We start from the raw sequence: 18,182 nt of genomic DNA, 5'->3' as shown, positions 1-18,182 counted from the left end.
TCAGGAATTGTGAAAATGTTTAAATGTATTTGGCTAAGGTGTATGTAAACTTCCGACTTCAACAGTATACACCACCGTTGAAAAGTTTGGGGTCACTTAGAAATATCCTTGTTTTTGAAAGAAAAGCAAACTTTTTGTCCATTAAAATAACATCAAATTGATCAGAAATACAGTGTAGACATTGTTAATGTTGTAAATGACTATTGTAGCTGGAAACAGCAGATTTTTTACGGTATATCTACATAGGCCCATAATCAACAACCATCACTCCTGTGTTCCAATGGCACATTGTGTTAGCAAATCCAAGTTCATCATTTTAAAAGGCTAATTGATCATTAAAAAAAACTTTTACAATTATGTTAGCACAGCTGAAAACTGCTGTCTGATTAAAGAAACAATAAAACTGGCATTCTTTAAACTAGTTGAGTATCTGGAGCATCAACATTTGTGGGTTCGATTACAGGCTCAAAATGGCCAGAAACAAAGAACTTTCTTCTGAAACTCATCAGTCTGTTCTTGTTCTGAGAAATTATAGCTATTCCATGTGAGAAATTGCCAAGAAACTGAAGATCTCTTACAACACTGTGTACTACTCCCTTCACAGAACAGTGCAAACTGGCCCTAACCAGAATAGAATGAGGAGTAAGAGGCCCCAGTGCACAACTGAGCAAGAGGACAAGTACATTAGAGTGTCTAGTTTGAGAAACAGACGCCTCACAAGTCCTCAACTGGCAGCTTCATTAAATACTATCTGCAAAACAGCAGTCTCGACGTCAACAGTGAAGAGGTGAAATTAGTGTTACCTTGATATAAATGATATTGACCCCCTTCCAGTTGCGGTGAACCCTATGTGAACCCTGTGAATGTATCATTTCGTTGTACAATCCGTGAATACTTTCTGTTGAGTCCATTCCTGTTATTCCAGAGTGTTACGCTGTTGTTGACCCCGCTGTGTTACTGTGTCTCTTGTTGTTTCTAGAGTATCTTTGCTCAGTTCCAGTTCAGCAGTGAGAAGGTGCTGCCATCTGACGCGCTCCGCAGCGCTCTGGCCAAGACCTTCCAGGACGAACAGCGCTTCCAGCTGGGCATCATGGACGACGCTGCAGAGTGCTTCGTAAGAGACAACCCTCCCTTTGCTCCTCCACTTCTTCCTACTTTACCCCCTCACTATTACTCTCTCAGCTTACTTATTCCTCCATGACTTACCTCATCCCTCACTTCCCCACGTCCATTACCCTTCATTCTTCCACTCCTGCTCTCTCTCTTCTAATACACCTACACACTTAGCAAACAGAACAGAGCTACGAGATCTGCTAAAAGTGATCTCATAACAAAATGTTCCATGTTTAAAAATCTGATTTTTGCCATGCCGTAATATTTAGAAAACAATGGCTGGGGACACTATTTACTTTGGGAGAACAAAGGAAAAGTGTGGGAAGTGTTTTTGTCTCTGGGAAGTTGCAGTGCAGAGCTCTCTACAAGGCTTTTACCCTGATCCCAGTGACAGTAAGCAGTCCACCCAGCCTCTACCACACTACCACAAAGAAAGAAACTTTGCCATTTTTCCCCCCTGACTAGCTCATTTTATAAGCAACGCAGCTAGGCAGCCAGCCAGAGGATTGTTCCCTCCCTGGGCCTATTCTCTCCTCTCAACCTCTCTCTCCACTTCTCTTTATGTTCTGCTGACAAGCGAGAACATACGGAAACTGCAACTTGGGTTGTTTTTTTTATTAGTATTATTCTGGGTATTTGGCTGCGGCTGCATTCCGGAGGCGGTGGGATGGTGGGCTGAGGCAGATGCTAAGTGTACATTGGAACCTCCCCGTGGTGACCCTCTCTCTGCAGTGCTACAGAACTCCCACCGCTCCGAGGGCTCCTGCCTGCAGTTAGAGTGATAAATCACCCAGTAAATTAGCTCAGGATGGCCAACCAGAGCCTCTGTGTGTTTTGCAGTGCAGCACCTTGCTGCTTCACTGAGTTTAAAACAGTAATCCACTCAAAAACTATATTTGTGTTTATTAATCCACTGTTGATGCAGTCCCAAAATGTTTTCCATCTCAGTGATCAAGTTTTCAAGATATAGGACTTTCAAAAATCGAATTGTAGATGCATCATCATGATGATGTGGCAAGTTACAATTTGCATTTTGAAAGTCCTTATGTCTTGAAGACATGATTGCTGACGTGCAAAACATTTTGAGACTGCATCAACAGTAGATTAATTTTTAAAAATATATCAAAAGATAGTTTATAGGTGGATTATTCCTTTAAGCAATATAAGTTTTCTCAAGATTTTCTCGAGGATATTTTCTTTGTGTGTTGGTTTTGTCATGACGTAGTAATGTGATTCCGTTAACAACACATGTGGGCAAGCGCATACACACTTGCTTACACACACAAACACAAACAGGAATAAAGCCAACATGACTGTCTCTAACTGTTGCCCCCACAGGAGAACATCCTAATGCGGATTCATTTCCACATCTCAGACGAGACCAAAGAGGACATCTGCACAGCCAAGCACTGCATCCCACACCAGAAGTTTGCCATGACGCTCTTCGAACAGGTCAGCACAAACACAAGCCTCAGTAACTTATTTAGATGATCAGTCAATCCATTTTCTTTTCATCTCAGAATTGACACCCCCTCCCCCCCATCCATTTCTATGTCATTAACTGAAGTCAAGCCAGCTGTGCTTATCTTAGTGGTGTAACTCTTTGTATGTTTGCAGTGTGTGTGTAGCAGCTGTGGGGCCTCCTCTGACCCACTGCCATTCATTCAGATGGTGCACTACATCTCCACCACCTCCCTCTGGTGAGTAAATCCTTTGACTTGGGAAAACAGCATTGAGTTGACTGGTTCTGCCTAGATCTGACTGATGTTCTGAATGGTTCAGACTAGTTCCGAGGGGGTTCCTTCTGACCTGTTCGGACCAGTTCGGACTAGTTGACTAACACCATACATAGGCGCACATTTTATACGAAAGTGAAAGTTGATGGGCACTGCTCTCCAATTGAATTTTGCTCCATTCACTCCGCAAACAGATGATAGACTGAAAAGCTTTTCCGGTCTCTTTTCCACGGAGCAGAGCAACAACAAAAAATCAACGCTCTCTCGACCTAGAGACACAATGGTGACCGAATGTGCTTTCTCTCTCCTCCTCTAAAGAGAAGTAACCCGCTAGGTTAGATATCAGGTCGCCTAGGAACGGGTAATAGCTTTCTTCATTGTGGCAGTATGAGCTGTCCACCAAACCTCTCTGGGCTGTGGGAGGAGGAAGGAGGGATGAATCACCTGCATTCCCTCCGTTAGGCTGCGGACTAGCTGTAGTGAGCCAGGGGCTGCCTGCCTGCGTCTCCAGCTGTGGCGATGTCTGCAGCGAAGCCCTCAGGAGAGCCCAACACCAGTCTCAGTCTCTTCGTCTGCTGTAGCAGCCAGCCAGTCAGCCCAGAGTGCTTGTTATGTTATGAGCAAACTTCTTATGCAAAAGTGATGAAGTGTCTACAATAATATTCCATGTGATTAGTCTGTTAGGTGTACTGTGTGGGCTCTATCTAATTCCTCAACGCTATTTGGCCCTGATATGAGCCCAACATCCTGAAACACCAGCCCCTCTCTATCTGTTAGAGACACACCCACACAGACACACACGCGCACACACACACACACACACACACAGACACACGCACCCACTCCCCCCCCATAACCCTCAGAGGAGTATGTTGTATCCTGACAACGGTTTATATGCCAATAACAGGCCTCTCTCCTGCACCAGAGCACAGAGTTACAGTATAACCCTGGAGTGTCTTTGACAGAGCCCCAGAGAGACCTGGAGAGAATGGGAACGGAACAAAGAGTCACCTTGTAGTCAAAGGACTGGTCTAAGGCCCTGCAGTCACATGATCAGTAGTACCAGTGTTAAGGCTGTAGCTGTAGTGCTCTCTATTTTAGAAGGATGTTTTTATCTGAAAGATGCTTACATTTAACACAGTCTGTAGGGTGGAGTGGGGTAAGTTGAGCCATTTTTTACATTCAGCATCACTACGTCAAGGGAAATATAGTGTTATTTCTAACAAAAGATATCTACATTTGAGCCACCTTGGGGTAAGTGGGTGATAGTGTCCTGTGACAGAGGTTGGTGGTGCTGGTAGGTCAAAGTTGAATTCATGGACTGGGAGGTGTGGTATATTGTGTCTCTTAAATGTATGCCTACATTCAGATATACATGTCGATCTCTCTGTTCAATATCACTTCCCCTTCCATTTCTCAACCAGTTGTATGGGACAGGGATGTTGTTTCGATGTGCCAATTCATGCATTTGAGGATACTAAGCCCATGAAACTGGGCCGCAAAATTCTGGATATGTTTAGCAAGCTCAGACTCCATGTCATAAGATAAGACATTATGTGCCTCTGCTACAATATCATAGCCTCTCTTTCGCACAGGTTCTTGTTCATCATTTTTGTTGTTGTCAATATACAGTGCATTCGGAAAGTATTCAGAACCCCTGACTTTTTCCACACTTTGTTACTTTACAGACTTATTCTGAAATATATGAAATATATACAAATCCTCATCAATCTACACGCAATACCCCATAATGACAAAGTGATTTTTTTTTTTAGACATTTAGCTAATAATATATATATATAAAAGATACCTTACTATTCAAACCCTATGAGACTCAAAACTAAACTCAGGTGCATCCTGTTTCCATTCATCATCCTTGAGATGTTTCTACAACTTGATTGGAGTCCACCTGTGGTAAATTCAATTGATTGGACATGATTCGGATAGGCACACACCTGTCTATATAAGGTCCCACAGTTGACAGTGCATGTCAGAGAAAAAACCAAGCCATAAGGTTGAATAGAGCCATAGAGCGCTGAGACAGGATTGTGTCAAGGCACAGGTCTGGGGAAGGGTACCAAAAAATGTCTGTGGCATTGAAGGTCCCCAAGAACACAGTGCCTCCATCATTCTTAAATGGAAGAAGTTTGGAACCACCAAGACTCTTCCTAGAGTTGGCTGCCCCGCCAAACTGAGCAGTCGGGGTAGAAGGGCCTTGGTCACGGAGGTGAACAAGAACACGATGGTCACTCTGACAGAGCTCCAGAGTTCCTTTGTGGAGATGGGAGAACATTCCAGAAGGACAACCGTCTCTGCAGCACTCCACCCATCAGGCCTTTATGGTAGTGGTCAGTAAAAGGAACATGACATCCTGCTTGGAGTTTGCCAAAAGGCACCTAAAGGACTCTCTGAGTGATTCTCTGGTCTGATTGAACTCTTTACAAATTAAAGGAGAGCCGCACACTCTAGGAGCTCAGATGCAATAATTTAATAACCTAATATCCAACATTTCGACAGACAAGTTGTCCCTGATGAAGACAGCTTGTCTGTCGAAACGTTGGATATTAGGTTATTAAATTATTGCATCTGAGCTCCTAGAGTGTGCGGCTCTCCTTTTATTTTCAATTGTTCTACTCCACTAGCCAGCACCTAGCCTAAACAGGTGTGCGTTTCTTTCACCTCCTGATTGAACTCTTTGGCCTGAATGCCAAGCGTCACGTCTGGAGGAGACCTGGTACCATCCCTACGGTGAAGAATGGTGGTGGTAGCATCATGCTGTGGGAATGTTTTTCAGCGGCAGGGATTGGGCAACTAGTCAGGATCGAGGGAAAGATAAACGGAGCAAAGTATAGAGAATTCCTTGATGAAAACCTGCTCCAGAGAGGTCAGGACCTCAAACTGGGGTGAAGGTTCACCTTCCAATAGGACAATGACCCTAAGCAGGAGTGACTTTAGGACAAGTCTCTGAATGTCCTTGAGAGGCCCAACCAGAGCCCGGACTTGAACCCGACCGAACATCTCTGGAGAGACCTGAAAATAGCTGTGCAGCGACGCTCCCCATAAAACCTGACAGAGTTTGAGAGGATCTACAAAGGAGAATGGGAGAAACTCTCCAAATATGGCTCAACTTACCCCATGGCCATTGGCTCAACTTACCCCATGGCCATTGGGTCAACTTACCCCATGGCCATTGGCTCAACTTACCCCATGGCCATTGGCTCAACTTACCCCATGGCCATTGGCTCAACTTACCCCATGGCCATTGGCTCAACTTACCCCATGGCCATTCGCTCAACTTACCCCATGGCAAACATTTAGACTATATTAGCTCACACAGCTACAAGGATGCACTTTCCGTGCTATGTTTAGAACCGCATATTGTAGCTTATAGAGACCCCAACTGATGTATAAAACAATATTAAAACTCTACTTTGGTTTAGATATAACACAATGCATTAATTTGACTTTGAAAATCCGTTTTTTGGACCTAACATGCTTGACACTTTTTTTCCTTCACATGAAATGATGACCTCTTCCTAAATATTTGGTCACATGATTCATTTTGTGTATGGTTTCCTAGTTACAAGGGTGGCTCAACTAACCCTTAGGCTCAACTTACCCCACTCTCCCCTACAATATATGTGGCCCACAGATCATACCCACAACCCTGGTGTTGCAAGGACTAGATGTCTGAGTGTGTGTTGTCTCACACTGTAGATGTCTGAGTTGTGTATGTTCTGTGTATTCCCCGTGTTACAGTAACCAGGCGGTGAGGATGCTGGAGTGTAAAGACAAGCCCACACCAGACATGTTTGGAGAGCTGCTCCGCAACGCCAGCACTATGGGAGACCTACGCAACTGTCCGGTGAGTTGGTATACAAGAACCCTTTACCACACCATACCATTAATGCACATTTACATTGTTCTCATTTAGCCTGCGTTCTTATCCAGAGCGACTTACAATTAGTGCAGCTATCTTAAGATAGCTTGGTGGGACAACCAGATAGCACCGTCGTAGTAAGGACATTTTCCCTACAATAAAGTAGTTATCAACAAAGTCAGTACTAGTAGGAAAAGTGTAGGTAAAAAAAGTGTTTTTGCTTGGGGGTGCCGTGGGGTTTATTTAAGATACTCTTTGAAGAGGTAGAGTTTCTGGCATTTTTTGGACGATGAACAGGGACTCCGCTGTCATGCTGTTAGGGGAAAGCTTGTTCCACACCATGGACTCTACGACAACTGTGATAGCCACTATATTACACTATATTACAGCCACAATAGATATTACACTCCCACCAGAAATATTCTTACTTATGATGGTGAAAGAAAAGTTAAATATTCATGTCCTTAGGATTCTTTAGTCAAGAAATATATTATGACTCTCACACTTGCGTACACGCACACACACACACACACACACACACACACACACACACACACACACACACACACACACACACACACACAATCTAACTCCGAGGCTTGTGTTGAGTGTGGGCGGACTGGTTCAGAGGGACTTGATGGCGTCACATGGGCAGTAAACACCATTCTGAGGCCAGCCAAACTCACCACGGAGTCCTTAGTGCTTCGACTGTAATATCTCTGGGTTAGAAACGGAACTGAAAGGACCAGGGTGGATCAACATGAGCAGCTCAAAGTATTAGCGTTTTAAAATGTGAAATCTCCCAGTCAAACATGACTCTTGTAATTCTGATACTCCCTCCCAGCTTTATCTTTATCAAACATTAAAGCCTCTGGTCATTCTAACGGTCAACTCCAGAGTCGACATAAGCTGCCCCAGTATTGTACAATTACAGGCCTTTTCCAGAAATATGTTTTTATTCGCTAAGTATAGGCTGACTTTGATGCTTCTCCCGCTGGTCTGTGTGTGAGAAACCCCAGTGCTCGCCTGTGCTGTGAGAAAGTCTCCTCTGTTTATGTCAAATTTGGCACGTGCACAATCGTTGCCCTTCCGGGGGCCTGCCGCCCGCTTGTTTCCAGCCTCACTTCTGGGAAACGCACAAAAGAAGAGGGAATTTTGCCCCTCTCCGGCAAAGGAGGTCAAGATGGCAGGTGCATGTGGTGACATGCGTCCTTCTCCCTCGCAAACACACACATACAAACAAACAAACAAAAACACACACGCTGTACCGCTCTGGCCCAAATCAGCTCTGTGAAAGGAGTCCTTGTGGTAACCTTCTATGAAGGAACCCCACATGCTGCTGGGCCCAGTGTGTGGGTAGAGTTTCTGTCTAAAGGAAGGCTGTCTCTCTGTGATGGGCATAGAAGTGACACTTGAATTGGGGGTTGTCATTGGCCTACAGCCAGCTGACCTTTTCAGACACAGCTCACTATGAGGGGTGCTCTGAATTGAACCATAGTCAACACTGAAAAAGCTAAATGGATGAAGATCACTGTCAACTCGGAACGTAATGAGTCATGGTAGACTTTGTTTGAGTTTTTTTTTGTTTGTTTGAGGATTTTGGGTTTATATTTGTGATTTATTAACTCTCAATTTACGTCTCCTTTTTGTCCCCCTCTTTCACTTCCCCCTTCTCTCTCCCACTCCATCTCTTGCCCCCTACCTTTCTTCCCACCCTCCTCTTCACACGCTCTCTTCTTCCTGCTCGCTCGCTCTCTCTCTCTCTCTCCCTACCTCAGAGTAACTGTGGGGAGAAGCTGCGTATTCGTCGGGTACTTATGAACTCTCCAGAGATCATCACCATAGGTCTGGTGTGGGACTCTGACCACTCAGACCTGGCAGAGGACGTCATCCACAGCCTGGGCACTTGCCTGCGCCTGGGGGATGTAAGACGCGCACACACACACACACACACACACACACACGGAGACACACACTCACTCTTACAGTTTTCTTCAGAAGATACCACTAAGTTATGCCATACTGGGTTGTGTGTGCTGTAATGTTTCTAGCCACCGACACCAGAGTGGATAGAAAGCAGTCTGATGTCTCTATACTCTGACACAACACACACAGTCAGGCACCATCTCCCTCGCTAATGAATTTTTCAAGGTGTTTACCTGCTGTAAAAGCGAGCTAACCTTTGAGAACCTCTGGAGCGTTTCTGAAGTGGTACTTCTGCGAGTTGTGTTATAATCTGATACCAATATTCCCAATGTCTGTTTGGGTACCCTGGGGGGGGGGGATATGATTTAACTATACAGTATTGCAGGACAGTGTATTTTTTGTTTCCCTATGGGGCTGAACATGAGTCCTCTCCCCTGTCCCCCTCAGCTCTTCTACAGAGTAACAGATGATAAGGCCAAGCAGGCAGAGCTCTACCTGGTGGGCATGGTGTGTTACTACGGCAAGCACTACTCCACCTTCTTCTTCCAGACCAAGATACGCAAGTGGATGTACTTTGACGACGCACATGTCAAAGAGGTAAAAAAAAAAAAAAAAACGAAATAAATCAATCCATCCGGGTGAATGGTTAGAGAAGTTGCCCTTATTCACTAATGTAGGATGGGATTCCTTTACCCCTAATCCTGACCATGAACATGAACCATTTGTTTTTACTGTGTAGTTGCTGTGTTTTATTCTTCCTACGGTATTTTGCAGTTGAAAATCACACAGGCCATGTTTGGCTATACATTGCTCCTCACTTGGGTGATGTTACTGTGAGAAAGACCATTGAGCCGTACACGTGTCTGTGGACTCCTCTCAGTTGAGAGTCCTCCACTTTTACAGCTTATTGTCTCTCTCTCCCGTTGCTGTGTCAAGAGGGAGAGGACATTCATCTTTTAACAACGAATTCCCTGATGTTTTCTTTCATTGCTAAACAGAAGCGTGGCCCGTCGGGCTCTATTCAAAGCCCCCTGTTTGTCGCTAATTTCACCCCGGCGCCATGAGTTTACATTATTCACCCGCTCGTTGACTCACTGGCGAGCTGGGGTTGTTTTTGCTCCATTTTTAATCGATGACACAGGCTGTGTTGTCATTACAGCCCAAGGAGGAATAGTTGTCATAGGAATAGTTTACTTTACTTTCTTATCCTACTGGGGATATTTAGGCCAGACAAAATTTACATCAAAAACAACAATCAACATGTATGTACAAAAATTCATGGAGAGACACATGTAACCTGCCACAGTCCTTATCATGGACAATGAGAGGTCTGCAGCGTTGCTGAGGAACCCAAAGCCTGTCACATGAGGTCATCTGGATGAACTCTGATTGGTGGTTCACACTGCGGCAGTGTTGTGGCCAGTCATGGGTGCGAGTTCTGATTGGCTTCTCCTTTAGTTCCAGGTCAGGTCCCCCTCTCTGTGTGACGAGGTGTGGGAGCATTGAGCAGAGGCGTTAGTTAGTTAGTTCCACATGCCTGGCCTGCTGGCCCAACTGTGGTGTGTGTCTCTCGCCACCTCTCCTGGGAGCGGGCGGAGGGTAGGAAATGACACACAGCTCTGTGGGCACCGGGCCTTCTCTCACTGCTCTGGCTCGCACCTATCCTTTCTCCCGTCTCTCTCTTTTCCTCTCTATCTCTCTACCTAGTCCCCCCCCCCCCCCCCCCGTGGCATGGCTCTTTCACCTTCCATCCATCCACTTTCTTTAAAAAATGTCTCCCCTCTTCCCACTCCTCTGTCCTTTTCTTCTCTCCCTTTTCTCCCCTTTCCTTTCTCTCTCTCCTTTCTCTCTCGCTCATTTCCTCTCTCTCCTATCATGGCTTTAGTCACATAAATGTCTGTGCTGTACGTTCACTCCTGGGCAGTTGCATACAAAGCAGCTTTTCTCTCTCTCTCTCTCTCTCTCTCTCTCTCTCTCTCTCTGTCTCTGTGTGTGTGTAAAGCCAGCACGTGAGCCAGTGAGGGTTTGGACAAAAGTGGCCTGAAAACAAGGATATCCCTCTATTGTTTATCTGGCCAGCTGGACAGGAGGGCGTGGCCAATAGAGAGCTAGAGCAAAGCGGCCACCTCTGTAGACCCACGCACACATTTGCGCTTTCAAACACACACACATACGCTCATACGCATACACACACACACACACTTTTCTGATATGATAGGGCTATCGGGACTTCCTGTCACAGATTCCTGTGCTGAGCGAGGGCAGAGCGTTCGTTGTGCATTCGGGAAAACCAGGTTGGGGTAAGAGGGGTTGGAAAATGGCTCCTCTGGCGCTTACAGAGTCGTGTTAATGTTAGCAGTAGCTATTGTACTGTGGTCTTGACTAACTCGCATTCTTTTGTGAGCTCACTCACTTCGCTCTGTGTGTACTTTTCTGGGTGTCTGTTCGACTCTTCCTGAACATTTTGAGATTTCACTTCAGGGATGGGCCTGCATGCGCAGGTCTAACCCTGGAAAGTCGTGACATAGTTTCCTCTCTTCCCGGCAGATTGGGCCCAAGTGGAAGGACGTGGTGTCTCGGTGCATCAAGGGCCACTACCAGCCCCTGCTACTGCTCTACGCTGACCCCCGGGGGACGCCCGTGTCAGTGCAGGACCTGCCCTCCCGCCTGGACCTGCACCACTTCAACAGGTCCTACTACGACAGCGAGGACTCGGGTACGAGACGCCTCGCGTCACACGAGATCACTTGCTACACGCACAGAATGGCTGTTGCATTACCACACCTGTGTTCAAATAGTATTTTTGTTCTTGTTCTTTCAAATGGAACTAGTAGTTAAAGTAAAACAAATGCAATTTATACACCACGTGTTTCACCTTCTTGAAGCGGTAGTTTCCTGCTCTCTGTACTGTTCTGATTAAGTCCTGGCTTGTGTGTTCTCGTTATTATCTCTGATGGCTGTCTGCATCTGTTCCGCTGTCATGCTGTTGTCTTCAGGCCGCGAGCCGTCCATCTCCAGTGACACACGCACCGACTCGTCGACAGACAGTTACTCCTACAAGCATTCCCACTCCCACTCTCACCATGAGTCCATGGCCAGCCACTTCTCCTCCGATTCCCAGGGAACCGTCATCTGTAACCCAGACAACGACACAGCCTCCCGCAGCAGCCTGGAGACCACAGGTAGTAGGAGGAGGAGTTCAGGAATAGCATGCACACACACAGACAGGGTAGATATATATGCACACACACAGACAGGGTAGATATATATGCACACACACTGACAGGGTAGATATAATGCACACACACACAGACATGGTAGATATAATGCACACACACACAGACAGGGTAGATATATATGCACACACACAGACAGGGTAGATATATTTGCACACACACAGCCATGGTAGAAATATATGCACACACACATACAGGGTAGATATATATGCACACACACAGTCAGGGTAGATTTTATGCACACACACACAGTCAGGGTAGATATATATGCACACACACAGACAGGGTAGATATATATGCACACACACAGACAGGGTAGATATATATGCACACACACAGACAGGGTAGATATAATGCACACACACAGACAGGGTAGATATATATACACACACACAGACAGGGTAGATATATATGCACACAAACAGACAGGGTAGATATATACACATACACACACAGTCAGGGTAGATATATGCACACACACAGACATGGTAGATATATATGCACACACACAGACAGGGTAGATATAATGCACACACACAGTCAGGGTAGATATATATGCACACACACAGACAGGGTAGATATAATGCACACACACAGGGTAGATATATATGCACACACACAGACAGGGTAGATATATATGCACACACAGACAGGGTAGATATAATGCACACACACAGTCAGGGTAGATATATATGCACACACACAGACAGGGTAGATATATACGCACAAACAAACATGAATATGGTCTGTAGCTCACTCGAACACATAAGTATGCACAGACACACACAGTCACATACATGCACGCAGTTGCATGCTTGCACGCATACACACACACTGACACACACACACAGAGTATACTCCCAAGCCTATGCACCAAAAGAGGCTGGTGGGAGGAGCTGTAGGAGGCTGGGCTCATTGTAAAGACTGGAGTGGTAGATTGGAACGGTATCAAACACATGGAAACCACGTTCCATTGAATCCATTTCAGCCATTACAATGAGCCCGTCCTCCTATAGCTCCTCCCACCAGCCTCCTCTTATATACACAGACTAAACTGTGTATTAATTCATGCTTTTACCTTGCATGTATGCACACGTACAACTACTTAGGTTTAAGCATGTATTGCTCACCCAAACATACTCTAGACAGATTTGTATGTACTGTACAGAGGGTTAAAGCCACAGCCATTACCCAATCATGTTCATCATGAATTATGTGTCATCATTTTTCACATGTCGTAACCATGTAAACGGTCATAAAAAAAATCTCCTCCCTAAGGCCAAGTGACGGACAGTGGGCCAGTGCAGTGCCACTCTCTGAGGAAAGGCGGAACAGTGGACAGGAAGGGCGGGGCCAGTGACAGGAAGCGGAGCTCTAGTCGTCCGAGGCGACTTGAGGAGAGGAGCCGGGGCTCTAAGACTGACGAAGCCTCGTCGGCAGGTTACCACAGCGAGGGTACGAAGGAACCAATCACACGGCAGAGCCAAGAGACTAGGGACCAATCACACGGCAGAGCCAGGGAACAAGTGACCTATGACAGAAGAGCATGATGACTCAGGAGACTATACTGTATCTAGCAGCTTAGAGCTCATCAGAATCAGTGCCTCTAGTCTTTCGCAGGTAGTTCATAGCATTTGGGTTTTACATATTTAACAAGCAGATCAGGTACAGGTACAGGAGTAGGGTATCTTGTATCTTACCATTTTTCTCTTGTCCTGTCCAGTTAGCCGTTATCACCAAAGTTGTCACTCGCGTTGCACTTTCATCCTATAGTTTTTTTCCTTTTTCCACCCCTCCCCATCAACACATGACATCACACCACTAATGTATTTATCTCCCACTCTCTATCTGTCTCCCTCCCTCCATCTCCCTCCTCTTCTCTCTCCTGTCTCCCTGGCTTCTATAGGGGAGACTCTGAAGGAGCAACAAGCACCTCGCACCGCACCCAAGTCCTCCTCCTCCAGTCGACTGAGGGATTTCAAGGAGACCATGAGCAACATCATCCACAGTCGCCCCCTCTCCGCCTCCTCTTCGGGCTCCGGGGCCCTTGGGGGTCTAGGGTCCGAGTCAGGGGCCACCACCAAGGCCAGAGACTGGGAGGCCGACAGCACCAGCAGTGAGTCCAAGTCCAGCTCCTCCGGCGGACGATACAGACCGGCTTGGAGGCCCCGGAGAGAGGCCCTCAATATAGACAGTATCTTCAGTAGGGAGAGACGTAGACAGGCTGGGTATAGTCCCCTAGGGGCCACTCTGCCTGAAGACAGTGGGGCCCCAGCCGAGGGCCCCACAGGGTCAGTCACTGGACAAGGACAGGGGCCCTTTGGTAATATGGCCTCCTCCTGGACCCTACCAACCCCCAGGGGCCATAACATGGAGCAGCAGCCCCCCAGGCTCATCCAGAGGATGGAGAGTGGCTATGAGAGCAGCGAGAGGAACAGTAACAGTCCTGTTAGCCTGGACATGCCTCTCAGCGAGGGACCCAATGCTGCTAATACACATAGGTACAGTAGAGTATATACAAACTGCTAGGAAAGATTCTAGATGATAGTAACTCACATATCCAAAAAGGCTAGACTCACAAATACTGACAGCTACATGATGAACTGTGTATTGTATGACTGACTTCTCTGTCTGTCTCTCTCAGGGACACCGGTCTGAAGAAGCCTTCCAGCTCCAGCTCAGGTCCATCATGGCGCACCGTGCCCAAGTCTAAGAGCAGCAGTGCTCTCCTGCAAGACGTCAAGGCTTCATGCAGGGGCAACAGCCACATAAGCCTGGGTAGGTGTGAGTCCGTGTGTGAGTGAGTTTCCCACAATGTGTGTGGGAAAGTGTCTTTTTAGGTGTTGTGTCTGTTTTGGGGTATATACAGTGCATTCGTACTTCTCTTTTTCCACGTTTGATACAGCCTCATTCTAAAATGGATTTAATTATTTTTTTCCCTCATCAATCTACACATAATACTCCATAATGACAAAGCGAAACAGGTTTTTAGAAATGTTTGCTCATTTATTACAAAATATAAAACAGAAATTCCTTATTTACATAAGTTTTCAGACCTTTTGCTATGAAATTGAGCTCAGGTGCATCCTGTTTCCATTGATCATCCTTGAGATGTTTCTACATGTTTCTAAATGCAATTGATTGGACATGATTTGGAAAGGCACACACCTGTCTGTATAGACAATGTCCCACAGTTGACAGTCCATGTCAGAGGAAAATCCAAGCCATGAGCTCTGACAGAGCTCCAGAGTTTCTCTGTGGAGATGGAAGAAACTTCCAGAAGGACAACCATCCCTGCAGTACTCCACCAATCAGTCCTTTATGGTAGAGTGGCCAGACGAAAGCCATTCCTCAGTAAAAGGCACATGACAGCCCACTTGGAGTTTGCCAAAAGGCACCTAAAGGACTCAGACCATGAGAAACAAGATTCTCTGGTCTGATGAAATCAAGATGGAACTCTTTGGTCTGAATGCCAAGCGTCATGTATGGAGGAAACCTGGCACCATCACCACGATGAAGCATCATGCTGTGGGGATTTTTTTTCAGCTGCAGGTACTGGGAGACTAGTCAGGATCAAGGGAAAGATGAACAGAGTAAAGTACAGAGAGATCTCTGATGAAAACCTGCTCCAGAGCGCTCAGGACCTCAGACTGGGGCGAAGGTTCATCTTCCAACAGGACAACGACCCTAAGCACACAGCCAAGACAACGCCGGAATGGCTTCGGGACAAGTCTCTGAATGTCCTTGAGTGGCCCAGCCAGAGCCTGGAATTGAATCCCGGTCGAATATCTCTGGAGAGACCTGACAATAGCTGTACAGCGACGCTCCCCATCCAACCTGACAGAGCTTGAGAGGATCTGCAGAGATAAAAGGACAGAAACTCCCCAATTACAGGTGTGCCAAGCTTGTATCGTCGTACCCAAGAAGACTCGAGGCTGTAATCGCTGCCAAAGGTGCTTCAACAAAGTACTGAGTAATTGTAATATGTAAGATTTCTGTGTTTTTTATTCAATTTGTCCATTTCTAAAAACCTGTTTTGGCTTTGTCATTATGGGGTATTGTGTGTTGATTGATGTGGGGGGAAAAAAATATTTTATCAATTTTAGAATAAGGCTGTAACGTAACAAAATGTGGAAAAAGTCAAGGGGTCTGAATATTTTCCGAATGCACTGTATATTCATTATGAACTCTGAGCAGATGGCGTATGTTAATTCATCTCTGTATCTCTTGTGTGCTCAAAGTGTGATGACGTGTACACACTCTCACTCCTCACACCTCTTCCCCCTGCCTTGTCTTGTCAGGCTATTGAACTGGGACCATTATAGAAAGCTACGATATTAACATGTGTGTTTGTGTCACACAGCGGGAGAAGGCCGCAGCGAGCTGGACGAGCTGCAGGAGGAGGTGGCCAGGCGAGCGAGGGAGCAGGAGTTACAGAGGAGGAAGGAGAAGGAAAAGGAGGCCGCCTTGGGGTTCAACCCCAGACCCAGCAAGTTCATGGACCTGGACGAGCTACAGAACCAGGGTAAGGACCCAGACCCAACCCCAGCATGGTTGCTCAGCTAGAGGAGTTCCACTCTGAAGCCCATGAGTAACAGGGTTGGTGACCACTGTAGTACAGCATGTGAAAATCAGAAGAGAACAGGGAGCTGTATCAGTTGTTCTCCGGAGGCAGCCCTGCCCCACACCGCCTGGGTTTGGGTGTGTGTCTCTTTATGTAGCAGGTGTCTGAGTGCTCCATGTTGAAAGCACCCTGAGTGGGCTGACTAATGGGACTGCTGTTGTCTAACAAAAAAGAGCATTGTTCCCCCACCCACACAATTGGAAGTTTCCTCATTCAGATGGTTAGAATGTGTGACTGGCCAGTGGCCCAGTCACAGCGTAGAAGGGTTAAAAAGCGAGTTTGAATGTTCGCTGCGTTTTGTAGTGGAGAGAAATCTGATTGAACTAGTGGGGCTTGTACACGGATTTAGGTCAGGCGATCCTGCTGCAATTCTGAAGTGAACAATAAGTCCACCATCTTCAAAGGGTTGCAAAGACATATCATTAACTCAACCCTCCCCCCCACTCACTGTGTGCCTTTTTTGTTTTAAATATCTTTCTGGGTGTGTTTAAAGAGCTTTGCTTTTGGTGTGTGTGCATATCTGTGTTTCTTAGGCAAAGGGGACGGCTATGAACGCTGTGTGTCGGACGCTGAGCTACTGCTAGACCAGTCTCTGCGACTGGAGCAGGCTGGCGAGGTGGCCGCCGCTCTGTCTGTGGTTAATGAAGCCGTATGTAAGTAGCCCTGACCTGCCTCCCTGTGCCTGCTGCCAGCCCAGCCGACCAGCTAGAACACCATACCACCACCTACCTACCTGTGTGTCTGTCCATGTGTGTCTCTGTTGGTTTCACCTGTAGTCCCTACCACTATTGTGCATAAGACAGCTATGCTGCAAGAAGGGTGTGGTCATTTGACCTTTGGTGTGGACTGGAGGGTCCTATATGACAAAGACCCACTTTCAGGCCACAGAGTCACTTGGTTTGAACCAGTCATCTGACTATCTATACCCAAAAGACTAAAGATGACCTCCAGCGATTAAAACAATATTTTTTACAGTTGAAAAGTGATATCCCAAGTATAAATACAGTAAAATACACACACTAAAGGGTAGACACGACTGCAAAGTTCAAGGAGTAGGGCATTCAAGGAGTTGGTCTGATGGGAAGTTGTGATTTCACCGGCCTCGCCCTTTGCTTGAGGAGCAATAGAGAACAAAAGAGGGAAGGCCCACGCCACCACTTGTGCTATGTCATAACCTACCTGGACCACCTGTTGAGATGTGCCTTTTGTTAAGTAAATGAGGTGAAAATGAGACTGGAGTGTCACTTTATGGTATTGGCAGAATACTTGCTGCAAGGCGCGTGCAACACGGTGCTCTATCGTCTCCTAGCGATAGTTTGTTGCAAAACCCTTTTAGTGCCCGCAACTATAGCTCTTGCTTTATCCAAATATCTTGACATTTGTGCTTTCTGTCCAGTCAGACTTACAACTAGAGTCCTGAACCTAAAATAACCCCCCCCCCCCCCCCCCGCAAGCAGGAGCAGTCTTGAATGAGTAATGACTAGGGGAAGAGACAATTTAGTCTGTCTAAACACAAGTTCGGGACGGCTGATAAGGTCAGCAGCCCTCTGCCTACCAACCATCCCTGTCTGATGATAATGAAACGAGGCGAGTCGCCGGGATGTTTACCCATCACCGTGGTTATTATCCTGCCTGGTAGCACAGAGAGGGAGGGGTCAGGGTGGGGA

General features: G+C 46.4%; 1 protein-coding gene across 8 annotated transcripts in view; it reads left to right on the top strand.

The window, feature by feature from the left end:
• The window catches only part of LOC110502387 (inactive ubiquitin carboxyl-terminal hydrolase 54), a 113,988-nt gene that overhangs the window by 86,442 nt on the left and 9,364 nt on the right, over window positions 1-18,182 (top strand). For 7 of the 8 annotated variants that reach the window (XM_036959692.1, XM_036959696.1, XM_036959695.1 and 4 more), the window contains 13 exons: window positions 980-1,114; window positions 2,452-2,565; window positions 2,731-2,813; window positions 6,609-6,714; window positions 8,508-8,654; window positions 9,103-9,252; window positions 11,203-11,371; window positions 11,652-11,837; window positions 13,170-13,346; window positions 13,798-14,392; window positions 14,536-14,669; window positions 16,255-16,416; window positions 17,049-17,168. In XM_036959692.1, coding sequence (XP_036815587.1) covers window positions 980-1,114; window positions 2,452-2,565; window positions 2,731-2,813; window positions 6,609-6,714; window positions 8,508-8,654; window positions 9,103-9,252; window positions 11,203-11,371; window positions 11,652-11,837; window positions 13,170-13,346; window positions 13,798-14,392; window positions 14,536-14,669; window positions 16,255-16,416; window positions 17,049-17,168 — 2,278 coding nt within the window. Of the gene's footprint in view, window positions 1-637; window positions 788-979; window positions 1,115-2,451; window positions 2,566-2,730; window positions 2,814-6,608; window positions 6,715-8,507; window positions 8,655-9,102; window positions 9,253-11,202; window positions 11,372-11,651; window positions 11,838-13,169; window positions 13,347-13,797; window positions 14,393-14,535; window positions 14,670-16,254; window positions 16,417-17,048; window positions 17,169-18,182 lie in introns of those variants that run through there. The other variant, XM_036959699.1, reaches the window with a different exon arrangement.

The sequence above is a fragment of the Oncorhynchus mykiss genome, chromosome 23 (genome assembly GCF_013265735.2).
Source record: "Oncorhynchus mykiss isolate Arlee chromosome 23, USDA_OmykA_1.1, whole genome shotgun sequence".
Taxonomy (NCBI): domain Eukaryota; kingdom Metazoa; phylum Chordata; class Actinopteri; order Salmoniformes; family Salmonidae; genus Oncorhynchus; species Oncorhynchus mykiss.
Note: the sequence above shows the minus strand (reverse complement) of the source record. Positions and strands in the feature narration are given on the sequence as shown.